This window comes from Lingula anatina, chromosome 5 (assembly GCF_051362555.1).
Source record: "Lingula anatina isolate TDL-2025a chromosome 5, LinAna3.0, whole genome shotgun sequence".
Lineage (NCBI taxonomy): Eukaryota > Metazoa > Brachiopoda > Lingulata > Lingulida > Lingulidae > Lingula > Lingula anatina.
The window spans coordinates 25,253,221-25,271,423 of record NC_141771.1 but is presented as its reverse complement, the minus strand read 5'-3'; the positions used below and the strand labels follow the sequence as shown (position 1 = coordinate 25,271,423).

Genomic DNA, 18,203 nt, shown 5'->3' with positions numbered 1-18,203 from the left:
ATCCGCCGAAAGAAAAACCCGGCGGATGTGGTTGCGGAGGGTTGCCCAATCCGCACCATAATATTCGGGCCTCTGTTGTAGGTGGTGATCTATTTCTGAGGCCAACGCCCCGCTTGTGGTCTGCAGCGCGATGCGAATAGTGGCCTCCGGTATGTCTGTCGACCGGGGAATTGTCCTCTCCACCTGGTCAATCCACTCTCTCGTATCTTCTGGAACTGTGCCATCGCACGTCGATATGGGTCGACAGAGGAGGTCTATCCTACTCTGCGTCTCCTGTCTCTTTAATCGTTGGCCGTTCTCCGCCAATAGTTGTACCTGTGCTGTGTGGCGATCGTCCTCTGACCGCCACCTCTCCTGCATCAAATTCCGCCAGTGGCCGTCCTCCTGGGCTGTCTGCAGGCTTGTCTTGGCCATTAGCAACACGCCACTGGTGAGTTGCTTTACTATCTCCGGGTCCATCCCTGAATATCTGGGAGCTCGCCAATTTGTAGACTCAAATGTGATGTCGTACAGGTACTCGTACTGATTCGTGAGGCTTGCTGGTGGACGCCTCAGTCAGAGATGAACTCAACGAAGAAGTTTAACTGTATAATTTATTGAACAGGATTAGAGGCGGCCTGGACATCGGCCTACAGTCGTTGTCGTTAACAAGTAGAGGTTCTACTGATCTGCGTCTTCTACCTTCTATCCAACCGAGAGTTTTCTAGACCTTATATACTGAGTGTTGAGGAAGCTCGTTAAAAGGTCCTTATCCGTTAATATGCTTGATGTCGGTTCAATGTCGCAACCCTGGCCGAACCCTCGGCGACGGTATGTCTGTCGAACGATCGACCTGTATTGAGGATTGGTAAGGTTACGATCATCTCCCCGACATCTGAGACAAAACGGCCCCTTAACAAGCTAATCCTCACCACTGCTGCGGCCCAACGTCGGTGGCTTTTGATAATGATACTCTCCAATTATTTCTTTTGTCGGTGAATCCTGATATGGCTTAATTATTAAGATCGGTACGTTACAGGTGTATAAATATGCATTGCATAAAGAGCGTATAAACAGGCGGATAGCTAAACGGTGGATAAAATCACTATATAGTGGATAATTGGTAAGAACAACCTCACTTTGAGGAAGTTGCTATGAACAACTGGGTCTATGTCCATATTTGGTTACCCATCAGGCACTGTTGCTAAAACAAAAGTACAGTCCTGTGAAAATGTCTTCTGGTAAGAGGGCAAGGAAGACAAATTGGAGTTTGAGGGAAACCTCCCTCCTAACTGAGCTGTGCCAAGTGCACCAAAATACCATCAAATCCAAACTTACCACAAGTCTGGACAACAGACAAAAGAAAACTTGTTGGGAAGAGATTTCTTACAATGTCAGTGCACTTGGCATAGCTCAGAGGAGCACCCATGAATGTAAGGAAAAGTGGAGGGGAATGGTTGCCCATGCCAAGAAGATCCAGCATGGGCTGGTTAAACATGCTGGGGGAACTGGCGGCGGGCCAGCCCATCCCCCAGTGGACTCTCAGATACAGTCTATCATAGACATGTATTCCAATGACCCCTCATTTGAGGGTATTGCTGAAGGTTTTGAGACCACAGGTGAGTAATAAATTTTTATTTATTTGAAAAATATTTTCAAATGATGAAAATGTTCTTCGTTTCTTGTGTAAATGCTGCTAAAATCAATCACTGAGAATCACACTGCCGTTTCAATATGAACACGGTGCACATCATTCTTTACATAAAAAACTCAAACGGTTGCATGTTAACTTGTTCGCCGTAAGTGAATGTTCCATTGTCACATAGGTTTTGAACTTTCAAAATAAGTCTTGAATGTGATTCGGTTGCTCAGAAAATTGCATAAAATCATATCGTCTGCAATGTTTATATACTTTGACCTTGAACTTCTATAACGAGGCAGAGTCACTTACTGATTCACAGCCGCTGTTTCTTTCACTGCAAGCCTCGTAGTTGAGGTCCTAAACGATTAGATTCTAAACGTTAAATCCCAATGTGAATGGAAATATTCTCTTGTCCTTGAAATGTATCAAACATAGTCGAAAACAATAAATGCATGCCACAATCAATACATCCACTTCGAACTGGTAGTACATTACTGTATATAGTCAACCGATGCAGCCGTAATAAACTTTCGTTGTATCGTACCTGTGAACCACTAAGCACAATTGATATTACAGATTTGTCAGCTCTTGGTGGGTTTTGTAAAAAAAAATTTAAAAAATAATACTAAGAAAGGATAAAATTGTTGCCTTAACAAATTGTGAATATAAAAATAATGTACATTCACTTTTAAATTAGAAAATATTGTTTTTTATGTTTGAAAGTTATAATGGTAAAATTTATTATACCAAAATTTTATTGATAAATATTTATCATTTAGTAGGCAATGATGATGCAGATGATGATGATGACAATGAAAATGATGACAGCTCAATTTACAGCCCAACTCCAACAACAACAACAACAGCAACAACAACCAGCACCAGGGCTGCTGTAACACTGCCATCATGTAGCAGAGGGAGTGTAAAAAGTATGTATGTGGAATCTAAAAAACATATGTAACATATTAATGGAAGATATCACAGTTTAACAACAATTGCAAAATTGATTTTGTTTTAATGACAGATTTTTTTCATTTTCTTTGTAAGTACTTATTCATAAAAAGGCATACTCATGAAGCACATGCAACATTTTCCTTTATAGGTGGGGCAGGAAATAGAAAAAGGACAATTCATGGTCAGTTATATTTGCATTTAATTATTTTTAAGTCTTGCTGGGTATATATATTAGTTATGCATTAATGTTTTCAACACTTTTGCATTACTCTAATTTCACTACTCAAGTGGTAAAGTCACTTAATCATTTTGTTTTGGTATTTTACATGTAATATAAGTGATACTATGCAGAAATGAATAACCTTTAGATTTCATGTCTTTGCAGTGAGCAGTGTAGTGGAAGGCTTGCATGCCAAGCTTCTTGAACAAGAAATGAAAAATGCAGTAAAAAAAGAAAAAAAAATTAGATCTCCAAATAATTTTACTACAGAAACAATCCCAAGAAATTGACAATAGATTAATTACTTTTGATATTTAAATGTTAAATGTTACGATGAAGAAAAAACTGTTACTTTTTTTTTTAACTTAAAAGAATGATTCTTATGATTGACATACAGCTCAAATAAGAAAACCAACTCTATTGGATTATAAATTTTATTGAATTAATACAATTTTTCTGGTGAAATTTTTTTTTTCTTATTCTGAAATTTCCTAGTATAAACTTAAACTTTAATGGGTCTAAAGCCTTATGCCTTTACCTTCATCACTATTACCTTTTGTGCATAATTGAATTTTGATGTTCACTTTGCAGTTATAAGCATAATGTATTATTGCATCAGAATTGACTGTATCCTATTGTGTGCATTATTATTGCCTTTTTTTGGTTTGTTTGTTTTTACATTTGGCAGCTTTGCTGCATTGTTAACTTTTAGTGTGTGTAGTGTTAGTTGGTGTTTATGAAGAATTTTACATATGGCAATTGTGTTCTTAAAGCTTTACATTATTTACTATTGTCAATTTTAATATTTATTGCATTATGTGCTAATGAAAATGTACATACAATGTTATTTATAAAAGGATATCACGTTGAACACAATAATTGCTTTTCAATTACAAAACACATAATGAATAGATGATTACAATTTGAAACAAAACTGAATCAGTACTTTTATATGTACTTTTATATGTATATATATATATATATATATATATATGTTAGAAATAAATATCTGTTGGAATTTTTTTGAAATATAGCAACTCTCATAAAATGTTGATTGACAGTTACACACACAAAAAAATTATCTGGAAATATTAAAAATAACAGTTAATAAATATTGGTTCATCACAGCAAATGAGTTTCATTGCTTTATATTTAAATTTGATTGTAATGACATCGAATCCACTTAGACAGAGGAGAAAGAGAGAAGTTTCGAAGACACATATTTAACTTTGACTTTTACACTGATTCTGAACTGCATATAAGGTTTCATTTTGGGAGAGAAGATATAAATTTGAGAGAAAATATTGGAAAGGAACTGAAGCTAGGCACTAGCAGTTTAGTTCTCTCTGTTTGAAAGAACAAGTTGTCATTGCTTTACATTTCTATGCTTGTTAACTACATATCTCCAAGTTGTTGGTGGTACCAAAATATCAATCATGCAAAATATGTTGAAGCAAGATGATACCTGACTGCACGACCATCTTGGGGTCCTTGATACTGCACCCCCATGTCACCATTGTCTGCAGGCACTTGTACATTGTCAGGAATGGGCTCCTTCAAGTTTATTGCAATGTTGTGGAGGACGGCGCATGCTCCAACTATGGTACTCACTCTAGCTGGGGCCATCCTGAATCCTATATTTAGGCAACCAAATCTATAATGAGCAAAATGAAATATATATTATTATTTCTATTATTAATTTATTATTAATTATTATTAATTTACTTAAATAATTTGTGAGGATACAATTTTTTTCATTTAAAACATGTTCATTCACAGTGTATGCACACATAATTGTTTATTATCCCTCAGACATAAAGAAGTATTTGGTTATTGTTTTATTTCATTTTTTTTTTTTTTTTGTTCATTTCTTTATCAATTTTGCTTAAAATATATATATATATATTTTTTTTTTTGTTGCTTGCCTCTTTTTCCACATGCCAAACACTCGCTCTATGAGATTTCTTGTGCTCCTGTGGGCCCTATTAAACCTCCTTTGGGCTCTCCCTACAGGGTGAAGATATGGTGTCATTAAATATGGCCTGCAGGCATAACCACTATCGCCTAGGAGGACCCCATCCTCTGGTTGCTGGTTTTGATTTAGGTGACGCCCAACCGCTGATGTGGAAAAGATATGGGCATCATGGACACTACCAGGCCACTGGGCAACGATATTTGTAAATCTACCTGAGATAAAAAGAAAAAAAAAAAAGGAACTGAATATAGAGGATGTTTTTTTTTTAAGGAGAAGAGGAAGACAATAATTAAAACAATAATAATGGTGAAAGCATAACATTTGTGCAACAATTTCACTTTTTTCAATTTTTTTTCAAAACAGTTTAATATAAGTTTGCCTTTATGAAATGGAATATGACAAGGTGATGAAAATAAAATTGAAGTAATATGTTAGCATTCAATTTCATCATGTTAATCTTCATTTATATCAATACTTATTTATAACTCAAGTTTTAATATGAGAATTAACTTTTAAATTTGCAATTATGTGGCTCTGCAATGTTTTTGTTATTCATAAAAATGATTATCTAAGCAGATTGCATTAGTTGCACCTGCATAAACATTGCTTGCACATTCGATCAGTCACACTGAAGAAGTCAAGGTCATGGCCGCAAAAATGGCCGACTTATGAAGTTGAACCACGAACGCTGCAGATGTTGGTCGTGTTATTTACGGTGAGCTCTTAATATTTATGTTTTGAATATGTAATAAAGATCAATACCTTTGTGGTCACATATAGCCTGGACATTCAAACTGTGGTAGTTTTTTCTATTTACGAATGCAGGCTCATTCAACGTGGGCGCCGTTATCCTAATGTGTGTTCCGTCCAAACAGCCGATGACCCCAGGGAATCTGGCAATCCTAAAAAACCCACGGCGGATCGTGGCCTTCTCCCTAGGGTCTGTTGGGAATTGAATGAATTGGTCTTTCCTTCTGCACAGGGCTAACGACACTTTTCTCACAACCCTGCACACCGTGCCCTTGTCGACACCGATTGTATCACCAACCACTTGGAGATATGAGCCACAGGCATAGAAACGCAAAGCAATGAGAACTTGTTCCCTCACCGAGAGAGAACAGCTCCTGCCAGTCGCAGGCTGCAGTTCCTCTTCCTACATTCTCTCTATCAAATTAATGCCTTCTCTGCCAAAACGAAACCTTGCACGCAGTTCAGAATCAGTATAGCCGTCAAAGTCAAATACTTCTCTTCGAAAAGTCCTCTCTCTCCTCTGTCTAGGTGGATTATACTGCTGAGGATTCCTGTGGAACCTCAGCAGGTACGCCATTTTTATCCACTGTACAACTATTTAAACGACCTCCCTGAGACGTATAACTTTAACCGACCATTTAGCAGATTTATCCGCCGTATAAAGTTATACAGCTTTCATGCAACCCGTATAAGAACCGTATAAGTTACACGGCTGATTTATCCAGCGTATAGTGCTATACGGCTTTCATACAACCCAGCCCTGATAGAAAGGGAACACAGCCCCAGTAATAACTTACCCATATTGGTAAAATTTACAAGTAAAGATTTGATAGAAAGGAAACACGGCTCCAGTAATAACTTACCCATATTGGTAAAATTTACAAGTAAAAGATTTGATAGAAAGGGAACACAGCCCCAGTGGTAAATTACTCATATTGGTAAAATTTACAAGTAAAGATTTGATAGAAAGGAAACACAGCCCCAGTAATAACTTACCCATATTGGTAAAATTTACAGGTAAAGATTTGATAGAAAGGGAACACAACCCCAGTAATAACTTACCCATATTGGTAAAATTTACAAGTAAAGATATGATAGAAAGGGAACACAGCCCCAGTAATAACTTACCCATATTGGTAAAATTTACAAGTAAAGATCTGATAGAAAGGGAACACAGCCCCAGTAATAACTTACCCATATTGGTAAAATTTACAAGTAAAGATCTGATAGAAAGGGAACACAGCCCCAGTGGGGTGGAACTCCAGCAGGAACTGTCCCACACTGAACAGGTTCACCTGGGGATTGTACAAGGTGAACTCCAGAAACACGGCACGCGTCCTCTGGTCTATCCACTTGGACTCCTGCAGGTTCGCAAGAATTGCAAGGCTTTTATCTCTGGTGTCACCAAGGAGGTTCACATATCCTCCACCTAAAATATCATATAATACTAGAGACAGGCTTTTATCTCTGGTGTCACCAAGGAGTTTCACATATCCTCCACCTAAAATATCATATAATACTAGAGACAGGCTTTTATCTCTGGTGTCACCAAGAAGTTTCACATATCCTCCACCTAAAATATCATATAATACTAGAGACAGGCTTTTATCTCTGGTGTCACCAAGGAGTTTCACATATCCTCCACCTAAAATATCATATAATACTAGAGACAGGCTTTTATCTCTGGTGTCACCAAGGAGTTTCACATATCCTCCACCTGAAATATCATATAATACTAGAGACAGGCTTTTATCTCTGGTGTCACCAAGGAGTTTCACATATCCTCCACCTAAAATATCATATAATACTAGAGACAGGCTTTTATCTCTGGTGTCACCAAGGAGTTTCACATATCCTCCACCTGAAATATCATATAATACTAGAGACAGGCTTTTATCTCTGGTGTCACCAAGGAGTTTCACATATCCTCCACCTGAAATATCATATAATACTAGAGACAGGCTTTTATCTCTGGTGTCACCAAGGAGTTTCACATATCCTCCACCTGAAATATCATATAATACTAGAGACAGGCTTTTATCTCTGGTGTCACCAAGGAGTTTCACATATCCTCCACCTGAAATATCATATAATACTAGAGACAGGCTTTTATCTCTGGTGTCACCAAGGAGTTTCACATATCCTCCACCTGAAATATCATATAATACTAGAGACAGGCTTTTATCTCTGGTGTCACCAAGGAGTTTCACATATCCTCCACCTGAAATATCATATAATACTAGAGACAGGCTTTTATCTCTGGTGTCACCAAGGAGTTTCACATATCCTCCACCTGAAATATCATATAATACTAGAGACAGGCTTTTATCTCTGGTGTCACCAAGGAGTTTCACATATCCTCCACCTAAAATATCATATAATACTAGAGACAGGCTTTTATCTCTGGTGTCACCAAGGAGTTTCACATATCCTCCACCTAAAATATCATATAATACTAGAGACAGGCTTTTATCTCTGGTGTCACCAAGGAGTTTCACATATCCTCCACCTAAAATATCATATAATACTAGAGACAGGCTTTTATCTCTGGTGTCACCAAGGAGTTTCACATATCCTCCACCTAAAATATCATATAATACTAGAGACAGGCTTTTATCTCTGGTGTCACCAAGGAGTTTCACATATCCTCCACCTAAAATATCATATAATACTAGAGACAGGCTTTTATCTCTGGTGTCACCAAGGAGTTTCACATATCCTCCACCTAAAATATCATATAATACTAGAGACAGGCTTTTATCTCTGGTGTCACCAAGGAGTTTCACATATCCTCCACCTAAAATATCATATGCAGTACATGTAGTCATAGAGTTTTTCTAAATTTCCTCTGGCATCATCAAGGAGTTTTACACATCCTCCAACGAACATACAAAAGTATCTATCCAGAGAATGTTATTTTTAATCAAGTTGAACCAAAAAAGCGCCCCCCTCCCCCTCCCCAAAGTTAAGAGATACATGTATGGTCGTGTATTGGTTTATTTCAATTGCTTTAACATTCTAATCTATATTTTTATTTTATTGGCATTTTTCTAGTCAACAAAGTCAGCATAGTTGCTGAATTGTACGGATTCAAGAAAGACAGTCTAATAAAAACACAAACTATATTTATATAGTAAATATCTTCATAAGTAAAAGCAAATAAAGCAGCAAAAGATGGAGGGAGATGGTGAAGGATGCCGACAAGCCTTGTGAGCTGACCATGGCTCAAAGACAATAAGTAATAGTAAGCAATGCAAACATGAATAAAGAACGTACATTTTCAAATTAATTACTTTAAAATAAACATTTAATATGCTATTCTAGAAAAACCAAGCCACAAGTACCTGTAGCAGTTTGAATTAACCATCATTATATCACTAGTGGGCTAGATTTGGTCTTAAAGTGCATTTTAAGTTCACAAGTGATCTTACACGATCTTAATCATTACAGCAGTAGTTTTAAATTGGACTGAATCTGCTTTTAAGATCAAAAATGATCTAACATCTACTTCAGTGCTCAAGCAGTTTCCTCCCCTCACAATGGGGGGATACCTCCCCTAACAGTAGAGGACACCTCTGCTCACAATAGGAGAATGTGTAAAGGGGAACAACTTAATTAGCTGTCAAACTAGAAATGGTCCTACTCATGTTTTAAGATCATGTAAGACTACGGTAATTCTCCAATCTATACGAACGCCGCAATAATTACGAACGAAACGTTTTTTCTCTGAATCTGAATTTTTTGTCTCCGTTCTGTACGAACGATCGCTAAACTCACCTTGGGCACAATTTAAATTTTCCGAACGCAAGAAAGTGTGCCCAATTGAAACTCGCCCCATGATTCGTCAAAGCGAGTTTTCAGACCACCGTTCCAAACAAAGGAACTGCCACTTGACAGGAGAGATTATCATGTATTTGTGCTGTTTTTGAATGAGACGATAGAAGGACTCAACCTGCCCGCCGGCAGCTGCAGGCCAGTTTTAAAACCTTATTGTTATTTAGAAGTTATTGAAAGCATCAGTACACATAAATTACTTACTGTTTATTATCATTTCCTAACTTCTGCCGGCCGACTGGATCATCAACATCCACCATCGGTGTTTCACCGATAACCGGTTTCCCGTAAAATCTACAAACGTGAAACCCACGCACAACATACCCTCTACCAGGGTGAGTGATAGATTTTTTACAGATATTCACAGATATGTCTCTAGCTAGATAGATGGTCATTTTCAGCTAAACCCAGTTCAGCTGTAAATGACAATCTATCTAGCTAGAGACATATCTGTGAATATCTGTAAAAAAAAATCTATCACTCGCCCTGGTAGGGAGTACGCACAACAGAAGAGTATGAGAAATCCATAGTCAATGATCGAGTTTTTCTTTGTTTTTGGTAGTCATTAGGAAATTAAATTTTTAAAGAGGAGTTCTGTCTTATATTGTATTTATTTTTCTAATTTGAGTTGTGATAAAGTTCATGCTTTTTTGTTTGTTTGTTTGTTTGTTTGTTTTCCTTGTTAAAGACCTTGTCTCATGAACAACTATTAGGTAAACCTCACTGATATTGGTGATTGTGAAAAATAAAGGTGCCGTATGATTTTATACAAATTTGCCTGCAGTTTTCTGTATTTTTTCTAATTAAGTTTACATTGATTGCGTGCAAATTAATATGCTGTAAAAGACTTTCATAAATAGACGTGAATTGAGCTGATGTTATTTTTTATATCAAGTATAATCTCTATTAACGTCAGTGATATCTACTGTGAGGAGTTTCAAGTATTTTGTTTTGGCGGAAGAAATTTATGTAGGCCTAATTGGGGGGGGGGGGGGTGACATTATTAATATTGTAAATTTTCTATATGTGAATTAAATCATATGAAAAGTAAACACGCATTAAGTAAAATATGCAACTGGATACGCAAATATTCTTGTCTGTTTTTGACAGAAGTTGGGAAAAACGATGTTGTCCTGTCTTGGTAAAACATAACAGGGAAAAACGATGTTGTCTTGTCTTGGGAGAAATGTACCTCTTTAGTGTGAAGAAATTGTTTCTTAACTTGAATTCCCGACTTTTGTTTAGTTTGTTTTAATTCATTGCAATATCGCAAGAATAATTTGTTTGTGCTAAAAGCTGATCACAGTGATTTGATCTGAAAGTAATGCTTACACTTAGCAATGTAGGTAAGTGGAGATAACTTCGGGTACAGCCTTATTCCATTCGTATTTCAATGGATACGAACGCGTAGCAATTTTTAGCAGACTGAATTTCAAGCCTTACGAACAAAATGATTATCTTCCAAAAATAATTAATTTAAATCGTTCGTATAGATTGGAGAATTACCGTATTTGTGTTCTTAAATTGCACTTTAAGACCAAATCAAGCCCACTAGTTATGCACTTGCTACATGTTCATGTAGTCACAGGGAGAAATAGTTTACCATTGTAAGTGCCATGTTTTCCAGCAAATGGAAGTGACCTCAGCTTGAAAGCAGACTGGTATGTCCACTGGTCAGTGGGGTGGTCAGTTGTGTTGACCAGCGGTGTCCAAGAGGTGTTATAGTCCCTGCTGTCATCAGTGCCCCATTCATATCTCACTGTACAGGAGTGGATCAGGGACTGGAAGGTGGTAGGCACATCACAGACATCTGAAATATAAGATATATGATACAGTCATATCTCACTGTACAGGAGTGGATCAGGGACTGGAAGGTGGGAGGCACATCACAGACATCTGAAATATAAGATATATGATATAGTCATATCTCACTGTACAGGAGTGGATCAGGGACTGGAAGGTGGGAGGCACATCACAGACAACTGAAATATAAGATATATGATACAGTCATATCTCACTGTACAGGAGTGGATCAGGGACTGGAAGGTGGGAGGCACATCACAGACATCTGAAATATAAGATATATGATACAGTCATATCTCACTGTACAGGAGTGGATCAGGGACTGGAAGGTGGGAGGCACATCACAGACAACTAAAATACAAGAGATATGATACAGGAGCTCAATGAACTCACTACAACAGGGTCATAATAGGACTGCTTTCACAAAGTCATAATTTAACATACCCTGTCACAGTGTGTGTGTTTGTGAGTGTATATATGTGTGCCTTCATGAACTATCTGTATGACAGAAGAAAGAGACACAGAGAGAACCTTACAGTAACTAATAAACAGTTATATTATACTCAGTGTAGTACAGTAGAGAGAGAGAGACTATGAAAATCTAACCTTTAACTCTCAGCTGTCTGAGTCTGGCTGCCCCCACATGGAGTGACACCTTGTCAGCTGTCAGGATGTCACTCTCTGTCACACTGTCACCATTGTACCAGGTAGAAGTGAACAGGGAAGGTACAAATGTCTCCTCTAGGTATTCCCACATGGAGTCAGCATCGCTGATCTAGGGGGAATGGTGAAAATAAATGTAACAGGTAAGTGATATTTTATACAGCAGATTGCATAAACTGTTACCTACAGTACTGATAATGATCAAATTATTCTCTCAAACAAACATTTCAATAGAGAGCCACCATGAAACTCAAGGCTCTGTGTAATCCCCATCAGTACCAGTACAATGAAAGTAAAGCTTTTCAACAATTGCCATCATATGCAGTTCCTTGAAACTGAAGGTCTTGAAGAATACCCTTTAGTACAGGTCTTGAAATGTCCAGTACTGTCTAACTCACCTCTCCAAAGGCTGGACCATCTGCATACTCTGCCGTGATAAACATATCTTCTGTAGACTTTGTTACATAGAATGCCATGGGGTCTCGGTGGCCATACGTCACAAATACCAGGGCCAAAGTGAAGGTCACATAGAGCGCCAGCTCCACCAGTATTTGATGCATCCTCCTCTCTTTCATCCGTATGCTGCGCATGTGTTCTACCACGGGCTCTGGAAGAGGCTTGTACACATGCTGAGCACGCTTTCGTTGAAGATTCTTTCGATAATGAGCTATGTTTTCTTCCTTTAGGTATTTTTCATCTTCAGCTGTGGGGGTAAAACAAAATTAAAAGGAGTTACTTTCACACTCCTTTTTACTCCAGTTCTAACTTAAAACTAGAAAAAATTTAAATTTAAAAAGAATTTTTCTATTTTCAGCTACAAATGAGGAAGTACTTAGTTTAAATTACACAGAAAAATAACTATATGTGTTCAATATTTCAAAATAATTGAGAGAGCCAACTTTGCTTAGATTGCAACAACTGAAATGGAAGACTTATTAATTCAAAGACACCGGTAACTGAGTACATGAACCATATTCTTACTCAGAGGTATATCCTTCTTCCCCTCATTTACTGCAACTGATTTCTTCAGGATCAAACTCACCACCAACGCAATCAGGATGACCTGAATGTAGAATTTTAGATAAGACATGGCAAAATAAATAAATTGAAAATAAATAAAATGAAATAAAAAAAATGAATAAATAAGAAACAAATGAATTAATATCACAGCAATCTAATGCCATGCAAATGTGTTCTTAAGGTAGTTCTCTCATACGAGCTTTTTTTGCGATCTGCGCAGATTTCGCGCATGAGTAGTTTTTTGCGATAGCGGCTAATGATAAACATATAACATGCAATAAAATACGTAATTCACCCTTTTAAGAAATCAGTATGAAATCTTTGATGTTATTTTGGTCGAAGCGCTACGAATATGTCAACAATGCGTTGCGTATCTGTGAACGCTTGGTCTTTTACGACGTAAAGTACCCACTTGCGACTTTGTTACAAATGCCGCAATGTAAGAAATTACGTGAAGAAGGGATAGAAAAGAACGTTTTAGTAAGGCTTGTATAGCAGTGACAAGATCTTATCTCACGGAAAATAATCACAATTGTTTGCATTTTGACCACAATGTGTATTGTGGTGATTTATCACATGGTTATGATGTGTGCAACAAGACATTGCCTTCTTCAGCATTGGTTTCCGATCACCCAGGGCCAAGTTACCGTGATTTGTATGCTGAAAACAATTCTCTTCTTTCACAATAAGTTAAAATAATTAGACTCATGGCGTTTTGTTGTTGATTTAAGAATGTTATTGAACAATATGACCTGCAAACAGTGCGATTTTCAGCTCTCCAGAAAAGATGCAACCAGTGTACACCCACTGGCGTGTTGCGACGTCATTCTTGTAATGGTTTTGTTAAAGTGCAAATGGACAAAACCATAAAACACACAACAGAGGACCAAGGGTTTTTATGCAGATACATGTAATACTTTTTTGATGCTAGGAAAATAAACAGTATATTTCAGAAGATAAAGTGTACTTTATTCCAACTTTATCCTAATTTACCCAATCATAAACAAGAGACTTTAGTTTGTAAATTTATTACTTCACAGAAATTATTCAGCCCATAATGCATTAAAAGATAGTCTTGAGTTACAAAATTTAGTTAATTTTTGCAATGATGAAAGTGAAGAAAATCCTTTTTTCTGATTTATTATTTTATCCCAGTCAATTGACTAAATCCTGTGTGAAACCTTTACCAAATTCTGTAGAAAACCTTGTTTGTAAAAAAATAATTTCTCCATGTGTAGGAAAAAAATTAAGCTGTCAGGGTTAACATATCAGAATTTGTAATTGCTTTTCAAAGAGAAGGTCTAGATGGTCTTTATTTTCTTCTCAGTGAAATCAATCCAAACACAAAAAACCACGAGTAACAAAATGCATAAAAGTAATAAAAAAATTGTATGATTTTTTAATATTAAAATTAATATGCATATTTATATGCTATTGATATGTATTTTGTCACCATCTTCCATTATAGAAAAGAAATATGACTAACTTACCATAGTAAGAAATTGATACATTGTTAATATACAAAGGAAACAATTTATCCAGCTATCTTACCATAAAGTGCATATTTTAGTACTGAGTAAGAAAAATAAAGAAACAAAAGAAATAAAAATAAAAAGGAATAAGAAAATAAGTCACATGAGATTGATATAATATGCTTTTGGTCAATCTGCCTAGCCTATGAAAAATAATATGATTAAAATTAAAATAAAAAATGATATTGAAACATAATGAATTATCACAAAATATTCACGGCACACATTTTTTAAAAATGGCCCAGCCAGATTTTGACCCAGGAAGATCCCTGTTATTTGATTTTTTATTTCATCCCATTCAACTAACAAAATCCTGTGTTCAACCTTTAGCAAATTCTACATAAGACCTAGTTTATAATAATAATTTCTTCATGTTTAGGGGGAAAATCAAGATGTCGTGGTTAATATATCAGCATTTGCACATGTCATTTCAAAGAGGTCTAGATGGTCTTTATTGTCTTCTATATGTAAAATTAATCTAAACACAAAAAAAAGAGTAACAAAATGTATAAAGTAATAAGAAAAATGCATGTAGGATGTCTTTAATGCCTAAATTTTAAAAATGTATGTTTATTTATTTTATATATTTATTTGATTTCATGTTGTAAATATAATATGAAATCGAAATAAACTGATAACCAAAAGATGTCTTTAGACGAATATTCTAACTTTTTTGCCACCTAGTTTCCAAAGCACGTTTGTCAAGAAATATGGCTACATGTAACGTACCCGTAGTAAGAAATTGATACGTTGTTTAAACAATGTATATTAAAATATACAAAGCAAACAATCTATCCAGCTATCTCAATGTTAAAATGTATAAAACAGTAAGAAAAAAGGAATAGGAAGATAAAAGTCACAAGAGATTGATACATGTGCTTGTAGGTCCAGCCTATGAAAAATCCAATATGGCGGCATTCCATGAGACATACTGAAATCCAACTGATACTTTCAACAATTTAATATCTATTTATTATGAATGGGATAAGCAAACTTTATGAAATTTGGTTAGCTGATGCAGAGAAGTATAAATATAATTTTCATGGAAGCAAAATAAATGTATGAGTTAAAAAACCCACGATACAAAACACATTTATTTAAATTTGCTTGGAAATTTCCATTGATTCCTATGTAAATTTGATAAAAATCGATGTTCAAGCAGCCCTGGCTCAAAAACAAGCATGGTGTGGTACATATTTTTTTGTAAATTTCTTTGAGGTCTACCAAGATCTATAACATATCCACATAAAATTAAAATTGCTAGGGCAGAATTTTTTATTTTTGCATTTTTCAGCAAAATTAAGGGCATTTTGGCAAAATCCCCATACAACGCAATGTAATAAACGTAGCTGGACATGTAAAATTGTTTTCTTTTTATCTTTTTATTTAGTATTAAGTTATATATTATTTAACTCTAATTATTTAGTTATTTTTATTAATTTAATGTTTAACTTAATGTTTTATTTAATAAACTAATGAAACCTGTAATTAATGAAAAATAAAGTCTTTCTCTCCTAACTTCTCGTGAGCTGGACATTGTTTTCTGTTACAGAACTGTAAATAAACTGTTAAATTATTATTCTATTTATTATTATGTACAGTAACAGTAAATCATTAATCTCAATATTAGCAGAAGTTGTTTAATAAGGTATTGACAGTTGTAATTAATTGCTCCCCAAATCAAGCTTCTAAATTTATATCATACTCTTTATACCATTTTATTTTACAGCTTACATTGTCATTGTGTTGGTTTAAATCCATTTTTTCATTTTTTTTCTTTATACTTCTAACTTTGTTGCCTGTTAACAAGATAACAAAGATATATTTGTAAATCCTATTTTAACTGCCTACATTTATAGCTTTATACAAGGGTAATCAATGTAAACAAGTAACCTTTTCACAACATAACTCAATACCAAAAGTTAATTTGAATTTCAAATGAATTTATAAAGAAGAGTCCTACTGCTACTAGTTAATTCTAAATCAAAACAGCCTAAACATTTTTTAAACTAAAAATACTGAAAAAAGCATAGTAATGATACAAAAAGAACAAAAATCTTGTATGAGATAAAATACTAGCCTAAGCTTCTTTTGAGGTACAACCCTTCTGAAATAGCCTCCTATTTGCTGCTACTCACCTTAATTGGCTGTGTAATACACACACTTTGGAAGAACCCTGTAAAGAAGGCAACCACCCACTGCACACTTTTCTTGTGTCCATACTTCAGTCCATACAGCATGGTGAAGTAAGAGCAGACCAGACAGGTTAACACTGCCACCACCCAGGCTATGTAGATACACCACCATGGTAGTCTGAAGACAAAGTAAAGCTACAAGTTAACACTGTCACCACCCAGGCTATGTAGATACACCACCATGGTAGTCTGAAGACAAAGTAAAGCTATAAGTTAACACTGTCACCACCCAGGCTATGTAGATACACCACCATGGTAGTCTGAAGACAAAGTAAAGCTATAAGTTAACACTGTCACCACCCAGGCTATGTAGATACACCACCATGGTAGTCTGAAGACAAAGTAAAGCTACAAGTTAACACTGTCACCACCCAGGCTATGTAGATATACCACCATGGTAGTCTGAAGACAAAGTAAAGCTACAAGTTAACACTGTCACCACCCAGGCTATGTAGATATACCACCATGGTAGTCTGAAGACAAAGTAAAGCTAAAGAGCAGAGTCATCTAATAGCGGATTCTCAACGAATTAAGCCAGGCTTTACAAAGCCGGTGACCTAAAAATGGCGGACGTACATGAAAGAAAAACCGCCTAATCTTTTAATAGTCTCTCCGCCTCCCCACACGTCGTCCCTGCGGGGTACAGTAATTAAATCGCGTCTCCGTTCGCCATGCGGAAGCTACCTGAGAAATATTAAGTACCATGCTCATCAGTTAAACTCGTGGTGAAGAAAGCATGGCAGCTGAAGGCGATCGAAGGAAAAAAGCTCTTCTGTTTTATTATCTTTGAAAACAGAGACGAAAAAGGAATAATTTGGCCCGTAGAGCAGCAATGAATCGACTATCTACGGAGATAATATCACCAGAGATATTCACGGAAATATTAATGTTCGGAGCCGAGATTTAATTACTGTACCCCGCAGGGACGACGTGTGGGGAGGCGTGTGAGAGGCGGAGAGACTATTAAAAGATTAGGTGGTTTTTCTTTCATGTACGTCCGCCATTTTTAGGTCACCGGCTTTGTAAAGCCTGGCTTAATTCGTTGAGAATGCGCTCTAAGATAAAGAAGCAGCCAGGGGGTGTGTGGATGATGATGTCAAACAGTCAAACATTACATATAACTAGCATTCAGTTTTAGTACTGTACCTATACAGCATGAGATCTGTGTGTGTGTGTGTGTGTGTGTGTGTGTGTGTGTGTATGAGTGTGTGTGTGCATGTGTGTAAAAGGAGAGAGAGAAGAGAGAGAGGGAGAGAGAAAGGATAAAAGTTAAATTACACTTACATTTTCAGTAGTAACAAAAACAAGACAAATTTCATTCACCTGAAAGGTGTATTCTTTTCTTCCTCCAATGTAATCACAGAAACTTCACTTGAATTGTCCTAGATGAGAAAAAGTAAAAACAAACAAAATACTAATACTAATAATAATAATAATAATACATTTATAGCAATAAAACAAAATGTAATAAAAAAGGTTTAACCATGTTCTATTTAGTCTACAGTAAGTATACAAACTTATAGCACCTTAAAATATCTACAGTACCAGTGTAATCAGAAAATTAGTAGAAGACAGATGAAACAGATGGAAGTGACAGGGGGGAAAACCTTTAAATATCCCCCTTTTTGGAAAATTA

At 36.1% G+C, this 18,203-nt stretch overlaps 2 protein-coding genes and 1 long non-coding RNA gene across 3 annotated transcripts in view; 2 read left to right on the top strand and 1 right to left on the bottom strand.

Moving 5' to 3' along the window:
- LOC106151000 (polycystin-1-like protein 2) overlaps positions 1-18,203 on the bottom strand; it is a 36,754-nt gene that overhangs the window by 14,902 nt on the left and 3,649 nt on the right. The window contains exons 6-12 of the mRNA XM_087012667.1: positions 17,891-17,949; positions 16,511-16,685; positions 12,802-12,883; positions 12,219-12,523; positions 11,764-11,932; positions 10,958-11,164; positions 6,715-6,949 (exon numbers count right to left, since the gene is read on the bottom strand). Coding sequence (XP_086868793.1) covers positions 6,715-6,949; positions 10,958-11,164; positions 11,764-11,932; positions 12,219-12,523; positions 12,802-12,883; positions 16,511-16,685; positions 17,891-17,949 — 1,232 coding nt within the window. The remainder of the gene's footprint in view (positions 1-6,714; positions 6,950-10,957; positions 11,165-11,763; positions 11,933-12,218; positions 12,524-12,801; positions 12,884-16,510; positions 16,686-17,890; positions 17,950-18,203) is intronic.
- Positions 1,140-3,776, top strand: LOC147761988 (uncharacterized). The gene is made up of 4 exons (XM_087012672.1): positions 1,140-1,598; positions 2,401-2,550; positions 2,724-2,756; positions 2,961-3,776. The coding sequence occupies exons 1-4, from the start codon at positions 1,211-1,213 to the stop codon at positions 3,083-3,085; spliced, it is 696 nt and encodes a 231-aa protein (XP_086868798.1). The 5' UTR covers positions 1,140-1,210; the 3' UTR covers positions 3,086-3,776.
- On the top strand, positions 10,342-13,147 carry LOC147761987 (uncharacterized). The gene is made up of 2 exons (XR_015334458.1): positions 10,342-10,700; positions 10,982-13,147. It is a non-coding gene; the product is annotated as an uncharacterized LOC147761987 (long non-coding RNA).